Consider the following 22,450-nt stretch of genomic DNA (forward strand, 5'->3'; position numbering starts at 1 on the left):
GCCTGCTAGGTTGATCACAGCAACACCAACATTTCTAACAATTAGTTCTTTCATTTAGTTCTCATGCGCCTGCTAGGTTGATCACAGCAACAACAACATTTCTAACAATTAGTTCTTTCATTTAGTTCTCATGCGCCTGCTAGGTTGATCACAGCAACACCAACATTTCTAACAATTAGTTCTTTTATTTAGTTCTCATGCACCTGCTAGGTTGATCACAGCAACAACAACATTTCTAACAATTAGTTCTTTTATTTAGTTCTCATGCGCCTGCTAGGTTGATCACAGCAACAACATTTCTAACAATTAGTTCTTTTATTTAGTTCTCTCATGCGCCTGCTAGGTTGATCACAACAACACCAACATTTCTAACAATTAGTTTTTTTATTTAGTTCTTCCACGCACCTGCTAGGTTGATCACAGCAACACCAACATTTCTAACAATTAGTTCTTTTATTTAGTTCTCATGCACCTGCTAGGTTGATCACAACAACAACCAACATTTCTAACAATTAGTTCTTTTATTTAGTTCCCATGCACCTGCTAGGTTGATCACAACAACACCAACATTTCTAACAATTAGTTATTTTATTCAGTTCTCATGCGACTGCTAGGTTGATCACAGCAACAACAACATTTCTAACAATTAGTTCTTTTATTTAGTTCCCATGCACCTGCTAGGTTGATCACAACAACACCAACATTTCTAACAATTAGTTCTTTTATTTAGTTCTCATGCACCTGCTAGGTTGATCACAACAACAACCAACATTTCTAACAATTAGTTCTTTTATTTAGTTCCCATGCACCTGCTAGGTTGATCACAACAACACCAACATTTCTAACAATTAGTTATTTTATTCAGTTCTCATGCGACTGCTAGGTTGATCACAGCAACAACAACATTTCTAACAATTAGTTCTTTTATTTAGTTCTCATGCACCTGCTAGGTTGATCACAACAGCAACATTTCTAACAATTAGTTCTTTTATTTCAAAATTAAAAACAAAGAAACAACGTTTCAATCAAAGCACTAAACTTGCAAAACAACATGCAAGACCCATGCACGAATGAAGTGCAAATTTTGATGCATACACTAACACAGAGATCTATCAGTATGAGTTGTTGGGGGAGGGGGGGGGGGTTCTTTTCTTTTCTTGATCCAAAACTATGCTCCAAACTCATGCACAAGACAGGCATTTTGGAACCTGACATTTAACTCACGCCCCAGTGTGCTTCATGGCTTTCATTGCTTTACAGATCGAGCCACTGATGGTCGCTCTGAAATTTATATACAACAGCTTCTGTGAACACAGATCGTTCTAAAATGTATATATATTATATACAACAGCTTCTTTGAACAAAAAGGCTTTTGACTTGTCTGCAGCTGCAAGAAAATAGTCTTTGCAGCTGGAGTATCATTACATTAAATATATACTGCTGAAATCAATAGTTCCTTGATTAGTGATTTAAAATAACAGGTAAATTTAAGATTTTGGACAAGTTTTAACTGCAGGTTTATCAATTTAAATTTTAATGTAATTTATGTTGGTGATTTCTTGCAGAGGGATCACTCTCCATATCTCTTAGATGTGGCTCACAGAAGCTATGACTGGAAAATATCGATGGAATAAAATGGAGATACATCCATTTTCTCAAAGGAATCTGTTAGAGAACGAAACCCATACATGTTTCACCATTCTTGTCATCATGTCAAAGCATAAATTCGGCAGTGAGTGAGCACTAAAAGAGCAGTGAGTGATGACTGATGTCATTCAAGATTAATTTTGGTTTAATGAAAATCACTGACTTTGAAAAGCCTCTCAGATATATTTTTCAAGGCCTCCAAATCTTCATTCAACTATTTAAAGCACCATGAAGCATTGCACCAAGCAGCTGCCTCTTGACAACTTGACACCAATTATGCAAAGTGAGAAATTGGATGAATGACTCACTGGATGCTGCATCAAGCTTTTAGCAGCCAAAGACCTGTCAGTGTCAGTCACGTCAATTATAAGACTGTAAAAAATAAGTACAAATACTATACTAGCAGCATCAGCACAAGTTCAATACATCATGATGCAGCAGCATTCACCGAGAGCTGATCAATACATAATACATTGATCACTGAAAACCCGTGTGTGTGTGTGTGTGTGTGTGTGTGTGTGTGTAAAGTCTACATAATTCATTAACTATTTTTCTCATTATCCTAAGCAAGCCAATGATCAGTAGTTTGGTGATAGCATTAGTTATACAAAACTGGAACAAGATGAACTTCACAAGTATGGAACAAGTATTTTTGAAATATGCATTAGTTTTAAATAGGAGGCTGTGGCTGAGATCCTGGCCTTAATTAATCTGAAAAGGAATCAGTCTACAATCTACCGTATGTGGCTATTGTCACAAGTGGTGCTCAAACAAAAGCACCACTGTGTTGTATTAAGTAACCGAGTCTTAACAGCAAACTGATACACATCATACTGTATATGATGCACTGATTGTATTATGTAACCGAGTCTCAACAGCAAACTGACACACATCATTCTGTATGTGATGCACTGATGGTAGCCAGCCAAGTGCGTCCTATTGCTTTTGTTCATTAACTCTGTGTGTGTGTGTGTGTGTGTGTGTGTGTGTGTGTGTGTGTGTGTGTGTATCCTAAATCATAGTGAGAGTGAAGATGTACATTTCAAAGGTTTCACACCATCTTCCACAGCTCATGTTCCTCAGTTTTAGAGTTTAGTTGGTGTGAAACCATCGAAATGTATGAAAGTTCACTTCTAATTTTAAGTTAGGGCATTTTACGATTTCTTCCGCATGATATCGCTCTTGTAATCAAATCGCTCTTGTAACCCGTGACCTGGGGGATTGACCTGTGCTGACAATGTAACTGCCTCGCAGTGAGTTTGTGCTAATTTCATATAGTATACCTTACTTGCCTAGGGCCTCTTCTTGTTAATCATTCAACTGTATACAAAACCTAACCTGGAAACACAAAATAATGTATTCTTCTCTTTCCCCCAAAACAGCAATTTGCTATTAAAAATGTTCAAGATATTTTGAAGGCATTCTCATTAACTGATTAAGACTTTTCAAAAGTTTTTCTTCAAGTTCAACAGTATAACTTAGAAGATTGCTGTTGATCATTGAGAAAAGAACTGTGTATAGCTTGGATTTGGGAGAAAAAAAAATTATAAATCATTAAATGTAATTGATAAATCAAAAAAAGCCACAACCTATAACTGATTCCAAGGCTGCTACACATTTTTGTATCAAATGTATTCATTAGAAAGTAAAAATCAATTGTTGTTTTTAATGATCAGGAATCATATATTTTATGATAATTACTAAATTAGTACTATCTCTAGTCTAAATCAAATAATCATAGCATGTCAGTATGGCTGTTCTCAGACATTATACTTTGCCAGCATGCATTCCCAGAGTATTTCAGAATCCTATGTTACAAGTTATATATTGAATCAGTATCAAAACAACTGCTACAGGGCATACACATATTAGACTGTTACCGTGTTAGTACATGTAGTATAATCTAAACACATGTCTAATGATGTATCAACAAACAGTTAGAAATACAATGATGATTACATGGATTTTTTTTTAAGCACAGTGAGATCTATAAAAGATTAACAACAAAAGTAAAACTAATTTAGTAGATAAAAGCAGTTAAAATGGGAAATTTTCTAATATGATAACAGAACTGTGAACAATGATTTAAAAAAGGTTATCAGAGGCACTTTCACTTTCAGATACTTATGATTTTATTGGAACCCTATTCATTAAGACCATGACCACACCCACACAAACACACTGACACAGCTACACACACACACACACACACATACACATGTCAATACACACAGACATTAACACAGCCACACACACACTACACACTGTGGAAGGGCAATGTGGACATAGCCCTGGGTATAGTAAAATACACACATACATACTCATAGAGTCATACACTCATAGTAATGCAATTATTTTCAAGAAGCATTTCATTAACTCTTTAGCCACTGAACAAAACCGTGTGACTGAGAGCTTTGAGTCTAAAATACATGGCACGGGAAGAGTTTTTCACCCAGAACCTGGCAGCGAAACAGTTAACAATTTAGTTGTTTACATACATGTACAACAGTACATACACACAAATAAAGAGGTGCAATACGTCCACATCCAACCCCAATACACAAAAACAAACACACCCTGACTGTTGGCAGGTGTGATAGCCAGGTGGTTACACTTTAAACAACAGTTGAACTTTCAATCTGAGGGTCACTGCTTCAATCCTGGTAATGTCTAGTGTGTGCGTGTGTGTGTGTGTGTGTGTGTGTGTGTGTGTGTGTGTGTGTGCGTGTGTGTGTGCACCTAGAGTTGATTAATCAAGATTTTGCGCCTTTTAAATATTATTATTATCAGTAGTAGTATTTTTATGTCTTTATCTTTTTAAAAAAAAATTATTTATTTATTTATTTTTAAATTAACTGATTTTTTTTCTTATTTTTACTTTAGTTATCTTATTTTATTTTATTGTTATTTATTTTTATTTAAAAAATTTTTTTTAAATTTATTTATTTCATTTTATTATTATTATTATTATTATTGTTATTATTATTATTATTTTACTTTATTTATTTTATTTCATTTTATTTATTTTATTGTTATTTATTTATTGATATATTTTATTTTATTTATTTATTCATGTATTTATTTATTTTATCTTTTTTTTTCTTTTTTTTTCTCAAGGCCTGACTAAGTGCATTGGGTGGGTTATGCTGCTGGTCAGGCATCTGCTTGGCAGATGTGGTGTAGCGTATATGGATTTGACCGAACACAGTGATGCATCCTTGAGCCACTGATACTGATACTGATAGTGATACTGATAATCCTGCAGTTGAATACAGAATAGATTTGGTTCTTTGAAAAGAATTAGAAACACAAAAATACTCAGCCTGTAACAATCTCGGCAATAATCATCACACACACACATATACCAATTAAACCATCATTCACCACCTTCATAAAAATAAAGATGTCATGGAGCCATTATATAAATCATTAGTAAGACCAATACAGGAACATGGTAATGTGGTATGGTCCCCCACTTTAGAAAACATATTATTGATGAATGACCTGATTGAAAATGTACCAGTTGAGAAGATTTACCAAGCAAATTACAGGGATAGGTAGTATGTCCTATTAAGAGAGACTAACTAGTTTGAAACCCCTAAGCCTGGAATATCGCAGGTTAAGGGGTGATATGATTTTGACATATAGAATTCTGTGTGGACTTTCTGATGAGAGCACAACACAAAATGTTTTCAGTCTAAAGGACAGTAATCATACCAGGGGACACCCACTAAAACTAATGAAGATATTCACCAAATCACACCTTTTTTCACACTTTTTTATAAACAGGGTTGTTAACTTCTGGTATAATCTGCCCAGTAATATTGTCACTGCAGGAACACTTAATGATTTTATGAATTTATTAGCTAAACACTGGAAAGATTATGGCTTCAAAGTAAATTTTTCCACATGAAGCTAGCCATAACATTAGTAATAGTGCACTCTTATAAAAAGATATGGAAAAAAGACAAAAATGTCCTAATGATCAGGCAAATGGCTGACACAGCCTAAAAACTAGTATAAAAACCGTGACACATAAGAAAATTGTAATCCTTTACCTTGTTTGTTGTAATGTTACGAAGCAATGCTTTTTGACTGTACCGAGGCTGAAGTCACACAAAATGTCTGATGAAGGAACAGCTGATATGTCATATATCTGTCAAATGTTATAGCACAAAATAATGACTGTCACAGTATGACTAAGTAAATGTCCACAGTTCAGCAGATATCGAGACAGAATACAAAAATAATCAAGTTTGAATTCGCCAAAAGTTCGATGTTTGTTGGTGATATGACATAGTAACTGTGAATGAATTGTATTTTATGGATTAAACAAAGGCCGAGGAAATTTCCAACACACTCGATGACATGTTGATCACAGTGTTTATCTCAACTTCTTTAGCCTACAAGTCGAGCGACTCCATTTTCCGGGAAGTCTTATCATGTCAACAAAACTGGGAATTGTGTCCCTTGAAGACACTTAAACTTATATGCACAGCAGCTATGTCGACATAATTGTGCGCTCGGCTCAAGTGCATGAGCAAAAGTCATACAATGCGTTTTTAACACACACACACACACACACACACACACGACCACCACCACCACCTCCACCACCACCAACAACAAAAACAACGAAACAAATCGAAGTTAAACTTGCACTGATAAATTACTAACACGTTCAAAAATCTCCTTGACAACAACACCATCTTAAAAGATTTTTTTTTTTTTTACTATGATGAATAAAACAAAGTTCTTGCAGAAGTGTACTTGCGTACACCGCCCAACAACAACAAACAAAAGATGAAAATAAATAAATAAAAGAAAATGGAAGAAGTGAAGATGAAGATTCGATGGGGGCATAAAAAGGCCGAGAGGTCTAGGCAGACGACTACCAGTCCCAAAACTACTACTACTACTACTACTACTAAACCAACAAAAAGATAAGTGTATTTCTGAATGTTACTAAAGGTGTGTCTATCGAAGCCATGGCACCGATACTGTACCTCTACGCAGAAGTAGAATATCATTACTTTCAGTTTTGTTAAATTCCAGCAGTAACTGCGAGATCAGTTCGTACTTATACATCTTACACAGCTGGAACTCGAACTCTTTTATACTGAGGCTATTCATCCCTCGTCAAATAGGGGAAGTTCACAGACGTCATAATCTTACAAAGGGGAGAAGGTGATAGAATAGTTAAGACGCTCATCAGATCGAGAGTCCGTGAAGTCCGTTCGTCAGAATCCCACACTCGACCTCAGTTTTTCCATTGCAAAAAGACAGCCCAGCTGAAACCCATTAACCGCTGTCCAAAATCAAGCATTTCCTCAGTTGACCTTCACTCATGAAAATTGTTTTTTTTCAAGAACATATCCAGTCTACAATCCGGCGGCAGTAGATCGTGCAGTTTCAGTTTCAGTTTCACTTTCTCAAGGAGGCGTCACTGCGTTCGGACAAATCCATACACGCTACACCACATCTGTTGAGCAGATGCCTGACCAGCAGCATAACCCAACGCGCTTAGTCAGGCCTTGAGTGCATGCTTACATATTTGTGTACCTATGAAAGTGGATTTCATTTTACGTAATTTCGCCAGAGGACAACACTCTCGTTGCCATGGGTTCTTTTTCAGTGCGCCAAGTGCGTGCTGCACACGGGACCTCGGTTTATCGTCTCATCCGAAAGACTAGACGCTCAGTTTGATTTTCCAGTCAAACTTAGGAGAAAGGGCGAGAGCGGGATTCGAACCCACACCCTCACGGACTCTCTGTATTGGCAGCTGAGCGTCTTAACCATTCTGCCACCTTCCTCCTTCAACATGCACTGATTATGCGGGGACTCCGCTTGTGCGAACACCGTGGAGCCTTTACCGAATCTTCACCCACAAGCTAGCTGGTACTCCTTAAAAAGACTTCCCTTTTGTACTCGGCAGACTATAAACAAGCGAATATTCTACCACTAACCCGTAGATTAGAGTGCAACAAAGGAAAGGGTTTTTGCTGGATCACTTAGCACTTTACAGTATTTTAGGTTCCATGTGTCTGTCCATTCCACAGGTGAATCTATGTCTCTTCAGTTGGAATATTTGCTACATGAGAGGGGCTGCTGAAATCAGGACGACGCTACAAAAAGGTTAAAGTAAAATCCTGGGCAGAGCTCGGCCGCCAGAAAACCTCACTGAGTTATACTGACCACGCTCAATTCACCTTTTGAATTCCTGAGAACAATGCATGCGTGCCTGTGTCACAATATGTGTGTATGTGTTGTCAGAGAAAATAATGTTCATATTATGTGGGGACTCTCTCTTTCTTCCCCACTTCAAGCGGGCAGAAGGCCTTTTCAGGCTTACGCGCCTAATTATTGATATGATATCATATGACATGGTAAGAGATGAGATGAGATATAATATGATAAGAGAGAGGGAGGGGGGGGGGGGGGGGGGGGGGGGGGGGGGAGGGGAGGGGGTCAAGGAGGAGACAACCGGTCCAGTGAGTTCCCCTGCACTTCCGTCGTCAGTAGGAAGTTGGTGAAAGTGAAACAAGTCTCTTGCTCTGTCTTCTGCTTTCGCAGTTGTCATTTTGATTGTCAAGGGAACAAACTGTTAGGAAATTTGTGCACCTACTGCAAATCTTGCAATTGTAATTTGAAAAATTCATGTTTTGAGCAATTTTTATTGCAGTCTGGTGAAAAATCGACATTGAGTATAGACAGAAACAAAGCAGAGTGTGCTCAATGTTCAACTTAGTACTCCGTGTTGACCCAGTTTTGTGACAGCAACAGTGCATGTCTGCAGCGATGTCGTCGGTCTCTGTCAAGGTAAAGGTCATCTGAACAATTGTGTGGAATTGCCGGATTTGATAGCAGCACTGCAAGCGCTTTGTTACCGTACGTTTGTCGAGTGTGGTTATGTGGGTGGGGGTGGGGGGTACATATGTGTTGTTCGTCGATTTTGCGTCTTATGACAAAGAGGTTGTGTTTCATAACAAAAATATGTGTGCGTGGGTGTGTGTGCGCGCGCGCGCGCGCGCGTGCGCGTGTATGTAGTATTGATATTGATAGTTTTGCATTTTGGTTAACTTCAACATCCACCTCATGTTGTGATAGGGCTGACCCAGCCAAGTCAAGAGCGAGTAAAGGGACCTGTCTAACTCAGCATCGGCACAACCAGAATGACAACACACTTCTTGTTTTATCAACTATTAATTTTGACCCATGGAAAAATGTGTAACATGTGTAATTTAATGTCATTCACATGTTTCTTTTTGGAGAAAATTTTATACTGTTACACCTCCACCATCAGTCAATGTCAAGGATATTACTGGATGTTTTCTTGTAAATTGATATTCTGTTTCATGTCTTGACTGTAATACTTGTAGTTTGTTGTGGATTACTGACAGTTCAAGACACTGTATAAACAGTGGACAAAAAATCAAGAGCAGTTTTCTGTGTACTTTCTGTCAACAAAGTCAGTGTAGTAACAGATATGTTTCTTCTTCACACACACACACACCCACACCCACCCACCCACCCACACACACACACACACACACACACACACACACACACACACACACACCACCCACCCACACACACCACACACACACATTTGCAGGAACATGCATACATCCATGCCCTTGCACACACACATTAATATATGTTTCTCTCTCTCTCTCTCTCTCTCTCTCTCTCTCTCTCTCTCTCTATATATATATATATATATATGTGTGTGTGTGTGTGTGTGTGTGTGTGTGTGTAGATATATAGATACACATTTCTGTGAATATATTTACATGCATATGCATGTTATTTGTACACACACACACACACACACACACACACACACACACACACACACACACTGGCACACACCTGCACACAAATATATAATTAACAGAATCATTTACTCTGTGTTTTATTCTAACATCAAATATGATGTATTTTTTCTAAACAAATAAAATTATCATTAACATACACACACACAGACACACACACACACACACACACACACACACACACACACACACACACACGCTAACACACACACACACACACACACACACACACACACACACACACACACACACGCTTAAGTCTCTGTCTTCAGTGCTGGTCGTCAGTGGGCATCACTCACATCAGTGAATAAATCATATAGGAAAACAATATGTTGTGTCATGGCAATTGATTGTATACATGTGTAGTGTATATATTGAAAAATATGTATGTGATGAATAACTGTTAAAAGAAAATGTATGGGTAAAACATTTCAAAATGAAATGCACATTTCACTACAAAATGGCAACTGAAAATTGAAAAAATGAACCCTGATGCTGTTGTGCTGTATTCAAAACACTAAAAAGTTCAGTAAAAGTTCATTCCATTTGTCTGAACAGAGTAAGGAAAAGCACCTTAACATCTTTAAAACAGTCATACTCAGTAATGTTATCACACCAGACATCAAATCGAATGAAGCTTGTTTTTCAATACAGTTGGTGGTGTGCTTGTCACAATCATTCAACACGGCTTGAAGCCTCAACTGGAAATTGCTATGGTAGCAAGGTTATTGCAATCATACCCTTCTTTATTTTTTTCAAGCAAATTTGCTTTGAATTAAAAAAAAAAATCAAATTAAAGGATTGGCATTTGCTTAAATTCCATGTGTCACATTTGTCATGAACCTAACAGTGGCCATTTTTCTTCCTGATACAATCAACGGATCCAGTAAAACAGTTGAAGTGCCTGGAAAATTCCTTCCTCAATATCACAAAAATAGAATTGAGAAGTTCTCAAACCAGATTTTCTGATTCCCTTGAGTCTTTCTGACAACAGTATTGAGTGCTAATGTTCACCACAGATGGAATCTGGATTTTAATGTTCAGATGGGTTTATTTCATCAACGTTGCATCCCTTCTTTTATTAGTTTAATTGATCTTTTTTTTCTGCTACATTATGGCCACATTTGTAGTACTTTGTGACTCCACCTCAGATGTGATTTTTTTTTTTTACCACTACATTTTTCATTGGAAAAAAAAGGAGAAGAAATCAGACATTTTGAACATGTGAAAAATTGTCTGAAAAGTGAACAATAAAGATTTGAACACATACTTGTTCAGTGTTTAATTTATCACTGACCATTCCTCACTGTAAAATGTGCCATTTCACAAGCATTATCTCTTTAGATTTATTGCCTTCAGTTTGTGTTGTGTTTTAATAATCACTATGTTTCTTTGATTTCATGACATGCATGATATTTTATTATTTCATTATGAAAAAGTTATGTTTAAATCTTGGAAAAAAAACTCAGCTTTACTTGAGTTGTAACGTTTGTGACATGTGTCACATTTAATTCGCATGTGTACTGAAAGTATCTGCATGAAAAGAATGCATTGATATTTGTTGGTAATTGTACTATGTCTTCCAAGGAAATTTAATCACTTTTGTCAGATTTTTGTGTCCAGTATAAAGCACTTGGAATCACAGTTTCACAAGGATTATTGACATGCTGGTCCCCACATTATCTTTACATTACATGGACAAAGTAGCTTTCGTTGTTCAAGTTGTGCCTGAAAATGCAAAGGCTTTAAATGATTAAAGAACCAGTTTAAACTGCATTTAACCGGTTTGAATTTTTGCCACCAATTTCCACTTGTAACTAGAACTGAAGAATGACCTACATACATAGACAGACAGACATGCACACATACATACATGCATACACAGATACATGCATTCACACATACACACATTCATACACACACACACACACACACACTTACACCTGCATTTTAGCTTCATTTCACAATTTAATCACTGTCAGTTTCACACACGCTGAACACCCTGCATGCAGTTATCTGTGCTAGCCTGCAGCGTGACTTGCCATACTTTTACTTCATAAACAGCGACCTTTCACCTGGAAGGGGTCAAGCAAGGGGTCGCTGTGGGTGTCCTTCAGTTCAGTGATAAGCAGTTTTGAGGACCAAGCACATTTATCTGGACTGCTGCAGTTCAGTTTCTCTATGGGTGGACGTTCGGATAAAATGTTTGAAGGCTAAGAAGTCATAAACCTGTGAAAAGTGACAGTAGAGAATGACTCTTATTTCTTTGTTTTTTCATGCGTTTACTCATTTATTTATTTATTCATTTTGTGACTTATTTCATCATCATCATTTATACTGGTTGTGCCTGTGTATGTCAGTCTCTTCTCTGTGAGTGTGTGTGAGTGTATGTATGGCTGTGTGTCTGTGTACGTGTGTGTGTGTGTGTGTGTGTGTGTGTGTGTGAGCGAGAGAGAGAGGGAGAGGGAGGGAAAAGAGAAAAATGTAAACATGTAAGGTTTGGGCAAAAAAGGATAACTAGTTACTTTAACCTGATAAACATTCAGAGAAAGTTAGAGCTTAAAAAAAACAGAGGTGTTGAAGAGAGAGGTGTGTGTGTGTGTGTGTGTGTGTGGGGGGGGGGGTGAGGGTTAGAAAGAGAGGAGAGAATAATCTTTTGAGCAACAGAGAGGCATAGAGTTTCAAGTAACAGAGAACTATAAAAAATGAATAGTTTAATAAAGAAACTAATCAGAGCCAAAAGAGAAATTCAGAGATCAAGAGACGCTCAAGAGATAAACCCCCCAGAGCAATTCTGTTTAAGAAACATTTTGATCAGAACACCCTTCTTCAGTTAACCAAGATTTTGAATTCACCTGGTATACTGTGAACTCTGACAGTCTGCACAGAGTTGAGATTACTTCAGCCAGGTCAAGGTGTCTTCACAAGAGGATAATTTCACTGTTTCCCAGTGGGTGGAGTTTGCTAAATTGTAGCAAAGTTGTTGTTTTTTTGTTTTGTTTTTGTTTTTTTGTTTGTGAGTGTGGATTGATAAGTGTTGTGGTCTTCAGTTTGAACACTAGATATTGTCGTTTCTCCACATCAATCAACTGGAGGACCCAAATCACTTATCATTCTCACATGTTTGTGGTCAGCAGCTCCCACATTGACTCATATGGGAATGGGTTTTTTACATGTATGCATGGCTGTTTTTACCTTGTCATGTAGGCAGCCATACTCTGTTTTGGGGCTGCTGTGTATGTTGTTATTATTTTCCATAACCTACTGAAGACTGAGATGAATTTCAGGATCTTTACATGCATATTTGATCTTCAACATGCATGTACACACAAAGGGGGTTCAGGTACTAGCAGCAGAGGCCTGACATGCACATTAAATCTTCTGCATTCACGCACACTTGAAGAGGGTTCAGGTACTAACATGAGGTCTGCCCAACTGTTGTCCTGGGAGATGGGGGAAAAATTGCCACCATTATTATATTCTGTTCTGTTCTATTCTATCTTGTCAGACGAATTTCTCTCTGTGAAATTCAGGATATTCTTTTAAGCTACACTGCAGAAGAACTTCTTTTTTTTCTATCTTCTTTGTTGTTTTTTCTTTGGAAGTGAATCTGTTCTACCATCCCTATTTGTATTTTGTATTTGTATTTCTTTTTTATCACAACAGATTTCTCTGTGTGAAATTCGGGCTGCTCTCCCCAGGGAGAGCGCGTTGCTACACTACAGCACCACCCACTTTTTTTTGTATTTTTTCCTGTGTGCAGTTTTATCTGTTTTTGCCTATCGAAGTGGATTTTTCTACAAAATTTTGCCAAGAACAACCCTTTTGTTGTTGTGGGTTCTTTTACATGCGCTAAGTGCAAGCTGTACATGGGACCTCAGTTTATGGTATCCGAATGACTAGCGTCCAGACCACCACTCAAGGTCTAGTGGAGGGGGAGAAAGTATCAGTAGCTGAGCTGTGATTCGAACCAGCGTGCTCAGATTATCTCGCTTCCTAGGCGGACGCGTTACCTCTAGGCCATCACTCCACTCCTAGGTGATGGGGATTGGAACTCAGGACTGTCAGATTGAAGCCCAATGCTTTAACCGCCCAACTGTTTCAGGTGTTGATCTCCATGTTGTACCTGTGACCCTGATGGGTGGTGTGTTTCAGGTGTTGATCTCAGTGTTGTACCTGTGACCCTGATGGGTGGTGTGTTTCAGGTGTTGATCTCCATGTTGTACCTGTGACCCTGATGGGTGGTGTGTTTCAGGTGTTGATCTCAGTGTTGTACCTGTGACCCTGATGGGTGGTGTGTTTCAGGTGTTGATCTCCATGTTGTACCTGTGACCCTGATGGGTGGTGTGTTTCAGGTGTTGATCTCAGTGTTGTACCTGTGACCCTGATGGGTGGTGTGTTTCAGGTGTTGATCTCAGTGTTGTACCTGTGACCCTGATGGGTGGTGTGTTTCAGGTGTTGATCTCAGTGTTGTACCTGTGACCCTGATGGGTGGTGTGTTTCAGGTGTTGATCTCCGTGTTGTACCTGTGACCCTGATGGGTGGTGTGTTTCAGGTGTTGATCTCAGTGTTGTACCTGTGACCCTGATGGGTGGTGTGTTTCAGGTGTTGATCTCCATGTTGTACCTGTGACCCTGATGGGTGGTGTGTTTCAGGTGTTGATCTCCATGTTGTACCTGTGACCCTGATGGGTGGTGTGTTTCAGGTGTTGATCTCAGTGTTGTACCTGTGACCCTGATGGGTGGTGTGTTTCAGGTGTTGATCTCAGTGTTGTACCTGTGACCCTGATTGGTGGTGTGTTTCAGGTGTTGATCTCCATGTTGTACCTGTGACCCTGATGGGTGGTGTGTTTCAGGTGTTGATCTCAGTGTTTCCCAGGACCAGAGCCTTGCTGCGGCATCGTGTGGTGATCAGCGGAATGGCGGCACAGCGGTTCTCCAGCACCCTTCTCTTCCAGAAGGCATTTGTGGACGGCAAGTGGGTGCCGTCCAGGTCTGGGAAAACCTTTGAAGGTCTGTGACTGTGGTGTTTGTTGCTTCGCTTTATGTTTTGTATTGTAGTGTGTTTTGTATTGTCCTGTGTTTTGTATTATTGTCCTGTGTTTTGTATTGTGTATTGTACTGTGTTTTGTATTGTCCTGTGTTTTGTGTTGTATTGTACTGTGTTTTGTATTGTACTGTGTTTTGTATTGTGTATTGTACTGTGTTTTGTGTTGTCCTGTTTTGTGTTTTGTATTGCATCACTTTGTGTTTTGTATTGTACTGTGTTTTGTATTGCATCGCTTTGTGTTTTGCATTGTACTGTGTTTTGTATTGTCCTGTGTTTTGTGTCCTGTGTTTTGCATTGTACTGTGTTTTGTATTGTACTGTGTTTTGTATTGCATCACTTTGTGTTTTGTGTTGTCCTGTGTTTTGTATTGCATCACTTTGTGTTTTGTATTGTACTTTGTTTTGTATTGCATTGCTTTTGTGTTTTGTATTGTCCTGTGTTTTGTTTTGCGTTGCTTTGTGTTATTATTGTCCTCTGTTTTGTATTGCAGTGCTTTGTGTTTTGTATTATACTGTGCTTTGTAATCCATTCCTTTGTGTTTGATAATGTACTGTGTTTTGTATTGCGTCGCTTTGTGTTATCTATTGCATTGTGTTTTGTATTGTGTTGCTTTGTATATTGTATTGTGCCGTGTTTTGCATTGCATCGCTTTGTGTTTTGTATTATACTGTTTTGTTTATTGCTTCACTTTGTGTTTTGTATTGTACTGCGTTTTGTGTTGCATTGCATTGTTGTTTTTTTTATTCCATTGTATTTTGTCTCAGTGCTGCAGACTCCGGGAGCTAGTTGGCCTTTGGGGATCATCCCAGTGCTGACTGTCCTAAAGCCCTCTTGGCCGAGAGAGTAACTTGAGCAAAGCACTTCTCCACTATGATCAAAATCTAGTCCAGATAGTCGGGGACAGCAATTGCCTTCTCTGCTGTTCTGATGGTCATAGTCGGACACGACTGTCATGCATTTTGCATTGTGTTGTATTCTCTATTGTATTGTGCTGTAGTGTATTGTGTCTTGTTGTGAAATTCAGACTGTTCTTTCCACAGAGTGAGTCACCACTGTGCAGAATCACTTTCGTTTTTCTCCTTTTTCCTTGTTTTTTTGTTTGCAAATGAATTTGTTTTACCATCACAAGTGGATTTTTTTTTTAAATGGAACTTTCCCAGGGCCAGTTCTCTTGCTGTTGTGGGTTCACTGTGTATACGTCAAGAATGCAGCACACAGGTGTATTATCTCATTCAAAAGCCTAGCTCCCAGACCACCACTCAAGGTCAAGGTAGAGGGGGATTAAAAAAAAGTCTCAGTCCATGTGTGTGTGAGTGTGTAAATATGTGTGTGTGTGTGTGTGTGTGTGTGTGTTACAGTTTGAATTAATTTAAACAATCAGTCATTCTGTAATTCATTTTGAGTTTGGGCATTGAATCAAACAGATGTATTTTGTGTTTGATAAATCTGTAATTTCTACTTAATGTTTCTGTTGTTGATAATCATGTGAAAGGTTTGAACTCGTTCTACCCCACAGTTACATACCTGCTACAACACCCCCCCCCCCCTCCCCCCCACTTGACCAGCCCTACTTGAGACCACTGCAGAAAAAAACAGGGTGGTTTATTAAAGCAGCAAATATAGATGGAGAATTGTCGATTTAATCGGTCAAACAAAGCTTTTTTTTTGACAGGCACTGACAAGGCAGGATGTCAGACGTCATTCTTTCCGCAAGCTTCATCCTCTTTGGATTGCATTCCTTGCGCTCGGCAAAAACAGTTATGCACAGATGCCAACTGTTCCAACTTCGCCGTATTTTGTTACGTTTGATCGCAGTTTGTTCCAACGGTACGCCATTGTCAAAATTGTTCCAACGAGTTCATTTACATCTACATAGCATGGTCACATGCTTTCCTGTCCTAACATCACCCAATCTTGACTTATTGATGATGAGGCAGGGACAGTCGCTACTAACCTTAGTCTCACATGATGATGCTCAGCCAACCGTGCACGTGTTTACATTGAAACAGCATTGAGTGGACCAATCAGCTTAACTGTTTGCCTGAACAGGAGAGAACTTGGCTAAATCAAGTTGCGTCTTGGTCAAACCTCGTCTGTGCCCGGTGGATTTAGCTAAAATGTACATTTGCTGATGTGGATCGGAGTCTGAGTGTTCCTACCAAATTCAAAATATCCCAACAAATTTCCTGGCTGTCCCAACAAACACTTGACAGGGGTTGGCATCTCTGGTTAGGCCACTGAAAAAGAACAGGAAAAGTAGGAACTACTCTCTAAATTCATGCCATGATTTCACCGAGGGGTTGGCACTCAGGGGGTTAATGGTGATTTCAGTGACCAACCCGTCCACAGGGGAGGTGCTGGGCAAGGTGCCAGACATGGATGCCACGGACACGCGCAATGCCATCGAGGTGGCCTTCAGGGCCTTTGAGTCCTGGAGGGAGGTCACCGCTAAGGTCAGGGGATGCGTGATGGGAAGAAGACGTTGTGTGGAAATGTCCATGGACTTGCGCATGCACACACACACACACACATACACACACACTCACACACACATATACATGTATGCACAAATGTATGTGTATGTGCATGCGTGCACACGTGAATACACACAAACATGTGCACACATGCACACACACATGCACACAGACACACATGTTTGCATACACTCACACACAGACACACACACACACAGACACACACACACACACACACACACACACTTCATGGCAAATCTGCTGTCATCTTTTACATTTTAGTGCCGGCAATAATTGTGACACCTTTTCGCAAGCGAAGTACCCAGGTAGAAGTTATTTCCTTTCCAGCTGTCCTTTGCTGGACTTCGCAGATAATTGAGGGGATGGGGGGTGGGGTAAGGTGTTCAGGTTAAAGTCTGTTCACAACCTGTGATACTATACTTATTTTGTAACATAAAGAAATGGAACAACAACAAAAACAAAAAACAACAACACTTGTCTCAACTGATGAAAGAACAAAATTATGTTTTATTGTTTGTAATATTTCTTGTTAACCTTTTCAGTGCCAGGCATTATTTTAACTTGTGCATCCTATTTGCCAGGCGATTTGGGTTGCGGAGGGTAAAATTAACCAAATTTGAGCACGCAAACCACCGCAAGAAAGTACACATAACCCTACTTTTCTGAAAGGAAAATGAACAGACTGTCAGATTCAAATTGAAGTTCATTTATCACAATATCAAAGAGGTGTAAATGAACAGACTATCAGATTCAGATTGAAGTTCATTTAACACAGTATCAAAGAGGTGTAAATGAATAGACTATCAGATTCAAATTGAAGTTCATTTAACACAATATCAAAGAGGTTAACAGTGACCCAGTTGGTCCACAGTGCAGAGGGGAGGGGGATGAGCATTGTTCAAAAGTTTGCTCGCAGACGTTAGCTGCTTGAACAGTGCCAGTGTGCTTTTCTAAAACCATGCTGTGAATGTTATCCACGACTCACACAAAAGTGTGTACCCCCTCCATCACTCTTTTCCTCTCTCCCTGCCCTGAATAAGTGGATGGTTGGCATTTGAGACGAACTCTAGGTCAGCCACAGAGCTACGCTTAACCATCTCCACTTTCTCACCTTTGCTAGCTGCATCTAACTCTTCAGCTCCCCTCACCCTCCCTCCTCTCTGCACATCATCACTCTAACTTTATTCACGTCAAGTGAACCATCTGACAGGATTTTGCCATGCCTAGCACTCAATTTATTGTTGTCAATGATCGTCAAGCTTCTGTTACATCTTGGATGGCAAAATCTAATTTTGTTTGTTGAAAGACACTGCTGTTTCAAACCACTAGTGTGAGATTGTGGTTTGTTGTCCACTAGTTTGAAAGCGTCATGAGAGGGGTATTGACAATAACATCCAGAAATGATCATACAGAGCATGACTGGCTGTTGCTTCTGGCGGATAATGAAACTAAACTGATCAAGTTATCTGACTGGTGGCTGTTGGGACACATCAACTTTAAGATGGAACTGTGAAAAATCCTAAAATGATGCTGACGTGTATGTATGTCATGGGGCAAATAATGAAGCATTTTTGAGAATGTATATATACATGATGGGGCACTGAAGAGGTTAATGTGAAATTTTTTTTTTTTTTTTTTTTTTTTTTTAGATTTCATCTTTCTGGAACATAAATGCCAGATTCTTCTTGATTTAACAAAGTTAAAGGTGAAAATTGAAAAAGAACTCTCATGTTTTTGTGTTGTCATTCACACAAAACATACACAGACACAGTTCCATTTCTATTAGTTAAATTTGTTGAGTTTTGAGTATACCAGAGGAAAGGAAGCTGTTATACAGCCTGTCTGGGAGTGGTGTTGTTGGAATGATGGGAATGCACAAATTACATTTTTATACTGGCATTGTTCCTACATTAATTCCAAGTCACTGCAAGAACATCATCACATACAGGAAGAAGAGGAAGTTGGCAGAGTGGTTGAGGTTGAGATGTTCATCTACCCAAACAGTTTCCTTGAGGGTCTGGGTTTTTAATTCCTGCTCTCTTCCTTTCTCCCAAGTTTGACTGGAAAAATCAAACTGAGTGTGTAGTCATTCAGATGAGATGATAAACCGAGGTCCTGTGTGCAGCACGCATACACTTGGCACATTGAAAAAGAACCCATGGCAACAAAATGGTTGTCCTATGGCAAATTCTGTAGAAGAAATTCTCTCTGATAGGCACACAGATATATATGAATGCTGCACTGAAGGCCTGATTAGCGCGCTGGGTTATGCTGCTTGGCAGATGGGGTGTAGCGCATATGGATTTGTGCGAAGGTGGTGATGCCTGCATGAGAGACTGAAAGTGAAACGTGACGCGGGGGGGGGGGATTACTGTGTACGTATACGAGTAATTGAAAGTGTGTGTGTGTGTGTGAAAGTTATTGATTTAAGTTTTGTTTAAAAAAATAAACAAAAAATCATAACAATATAACATATTTCTAATGAAAACTAACAACTATAACAGCGAACCAACTGGACTGTTTAACAAGGAGTTGAAAAAGTCATACATTAGCAATGGATTGCTGAAGATCGTCAACACTGAAGATGATTTCAGTTCAGGGATTTGAGACTTTAACATATCGCAAGTTGGTATATGATCGGCTGTTATGTGAGCACCACAGATGCAAGAAACATTACTGAGATATTTTGTCCTAAAACAATTCATTTTCCATCTGCAGATTAGAGAAATGATTTGCCTCTTATGAAAATCATTATGATAATGTTTTCCCAAGAAACCATACATTTTCTTTATGTTCTTATGTAACTCCGAGTTACCAGTGTGTTTTTCTTCAGACTGAAATTTTGGCTGTTAACTGTGAGGTGCTTTGTGCTGCAGGAACGGTGCAGCATTCTGCGTCGCTGGAGTGATCTGTGCCTGCAGAACAAGGAGGAACTGGCCAGGCTGTTGACTTGTGAAATGGTCAGTTGTTCTCTCTGTGTGTTTGTGTGAGTCTGTGTGTGTGTGTGTGTATGTGTGCGTGTGTGTGCCTGTATGCACTTTATGTAATGTGTACAGTGTGTACATATATACTCATTTGCAGGTATGCTCCTTGCACAGGTTTAGGTGTGTGATGTGATATCATGCCCATCCACCTCTCGAACACACACACACACTCACACATATGCATGCACAGACACACACACACAAGCACTCACACATGTACATGCATGCACATGTGTACGCGCACACACACACACACACACACACACACACACACACACACACACACACACACACACACACACACACTACACACAAACACAACACACACACACACACACACACACACACACACACACACACACACACACACACACAAAGCACTCACACAAACACAAGCACACACAAACACATGCGCACACGCGCACACACACACACACACACACACACACACACACACACACACTACGCACAAACACAACACATAACTAAAATGGAAGTTGAACGTACTGCACAGGGCAAGCCTCTAGCAGATTCTCATGGGGAGATAAACTACGGCGTGTCCTTCATCGACTGGTTCGGGGAGGAGGCTCGTCGCGCCTACGGTGACATCGTCCCCACGCCCTTCAAGAACAAACGCCTGCTGACGATGAAGCAGCCCATCGGCGTGTGTGGCATGATCACCCCGGTCAGTCCTTGGTTCCTCTCTTGTTTCTTCTTCTCATTTCTTGTCTCTTTCTCTGTCAGTTTTTTTTTTGTCTTCATCTTCTTCTTCTCTCTCTCTCTCTGTTTCTCTCCTTGTCTCTCTCTCTACATCTTCCTTCTTCTTCGTCTTCACTCTCTCTCTTGCTGAAACAGCCCATCAGCGTGTGTGACTTGATCACTCCTGTGAGTGGTCCTCTCTGTTTGTACTGCTCATTTCTTGTCTCAATCAGTTGGTTTTTTTTTACTTCTGTCTCTCTCTCTCTCTCTCTCTCTCTCTCTCTCTCTCTCTCTCTCTCTGTCTGTCTGTCTGTCTGTAATTATATGTTGCCCAGTCTGTCTTTCATTTAATCTCCATACATTCATTTTGATGTGGGTAAACTATATTTGTGCATACCAAAGTGAAAATGTCAACACACAAAGGTTTCTTGTGTGCCAGAGACAGTTTTTGTTCAGGCTAAAACAAGACAGAACCAACAATTAAAACAAAGAAAGAGACAGAAGAAAGAGACAGTTTTTGTTCAGACTAAAACAAGACAGAACCAACAATTAAAACAAAGAAAGAGACAGTTTTTGTTCAGACTAAAACAAGACGGAACCAACAATTAAAACAAAGAAAGAGACAGTTTTTGTTCAGACTAAAACAAGACGGAACCAACAATTAAAACAAAGAAAGAGACAGTTTTTGTTCAGACTAAAACAAGACGGAACCAACAATTAAAACAAAGAAAGAGACAGTTTTTGTTCAGACTAAAACAAGACAGAACCAGCAATTAAAACAAAGAAAGAGACAGTTTTTGTTCAGACTAAAACAAGACAGAACCAGCAATTAAAACAAAGAAAGAGACAGTTTTTGTTCAGACTAAAACAAGACGGAACCAACAATTAAAACAAAGAAAGAGACAGTTTTTGTTCAGACTAAAACAAGACAGAACCAGCAATTAAAACAAAGAAAGAGACAGTTTTTGTTCAGACTAAAACAAGACGGAACCAACAATTAAAACAAAGAAAGAGACAGTTTTTGTTCAGACTAAAACAAGACAGAACCAGCAATTAAAACAAAGAAAGAGACAGTTTTTGTTCAGACTAAAACAAGACAGAACCAGCAATTAAAACAAAGAAAGAGACAGTTTTTGTTCAGACTAAAACAAGACAGAACCAGCAATTAAAACAAACAAAATGTGTCTTCCCCTGTGAGTCTTTGTGTATCTGCTTAACTCTGATTTTTTTTCCACTTTATTTCTCACACACCCAGTCTTGCATTGTAGTTTTCTTGACGTGTGTTCCCATTTTCTCTCCTTTTTGATTTTTCCATTGCTTTCCTTTCTTTGTTTGCCCAAGTCTGTTTCTGCCTCTGATCTCACCTGCAGGAAGAGAGAGGGAACATTCTGCATAAAATGCTTCAATGATGTGTACAAAGAATGTCCGTTCATTTTGCTCTTGGGAATGTCGGTGTATGATGATTGGTGAGCGTATGTGTGCAAGTGTGTTGCATACTAATGCATGTGACTGCGTTCATTCAGTATGATAATCAGTGGAAATGCATGCACAATGAAAATTTTTAAAAAAAATCCTATTTCAATATGTTTTTTCGTTGCGTTTTTATGCTTGTTTCATTTGACATTGCTGGAATTGAAATTGTGATTCAAGATGTGTGTATTGTTATTGTATCTTGGACACCCAAAAATGGGTAATTTGGATCAGATTTCTGTGAACCATGGATGAATTATGGGATTGTTTA

The 22,450-nt window shown here is 39.1% G+C and overlaps 2 protein-coding genes across 5 annotated transcripts in view; one reads left to right on the top strand and one right to left on the bottom strand.

Annotated features, from left to right (window-relative positions):
- The window catches only part of LOC143285073 (serine/threonine-protein kinase TBK1-like), a 44,533-nt gene extending 38,463 nt beyond the window's left edge, over positions 1-6,070 (bottom strand). For both annotated transcript variants that reach the window (XM_076592273.1, XM_076592274.1), the window contains exon 1: positions 5,706-6,070. The gene's annotated coding sequence lies outside the window, so the exon portion shown is untranslated. The remainder of the gene's footprint in view (positions 1-5,705) is intronic.
- Positions 6,071-8,156: 2,086 nt separating this feature from the next.
- LOC143284608 (succinate-semialdehyde dehydrogenase, mitochondrial-like) overlaps positions 8,157-22,450 on the top strand; it is a 39,773-nt gene continuing 25,479 nt past the window's right edge. The window contains exons 1-5 of one of the 3 annotated variants that reach the window (XM_076591440.1): positions 8,157-8,466; positions 14,338-14,494; positions 16,863-16,984; positions 19,903-19,986; positions 20,525-20,695. In XM_076591440.1, coding sequence (XP_076447555.1) covers positions 8,434-8,466; positions 14,338-14,494; positions 16,863-16,984; positions 19,903-19,986; positions 20,525-20,695 — 567 coding nt within the window. In that variant the 5' untranslated portion in view covers positions 8,157-8,433. Of the gene's footprint in view, positions 8,536-12,345; positions 12,433-14,337; positions 14,495-16,862; positions 16,985-19,902; positions 19,987-20,524; positions 20,696-22,450 lie in introns of those variants that run through there. The other 2 variants (XM_076591442.1, XM_076591441.1) reach the window with 2 other exon arrangements.

This window comes from Babylonia areolata, chromosome 8 (assembly GCF_041734735.1).
Source record: "Babylonia areolata isolate BAREFJ2019XMU chromosome 8, ASM4173473v1, whole genome shotgun sequence".
Lineage (NCBI taxonomy): Eukaryota > Metazoa > Mollusca > Gastropoda > Neogastropoda > Buccinidae > Babylonia > Babylonia areolata.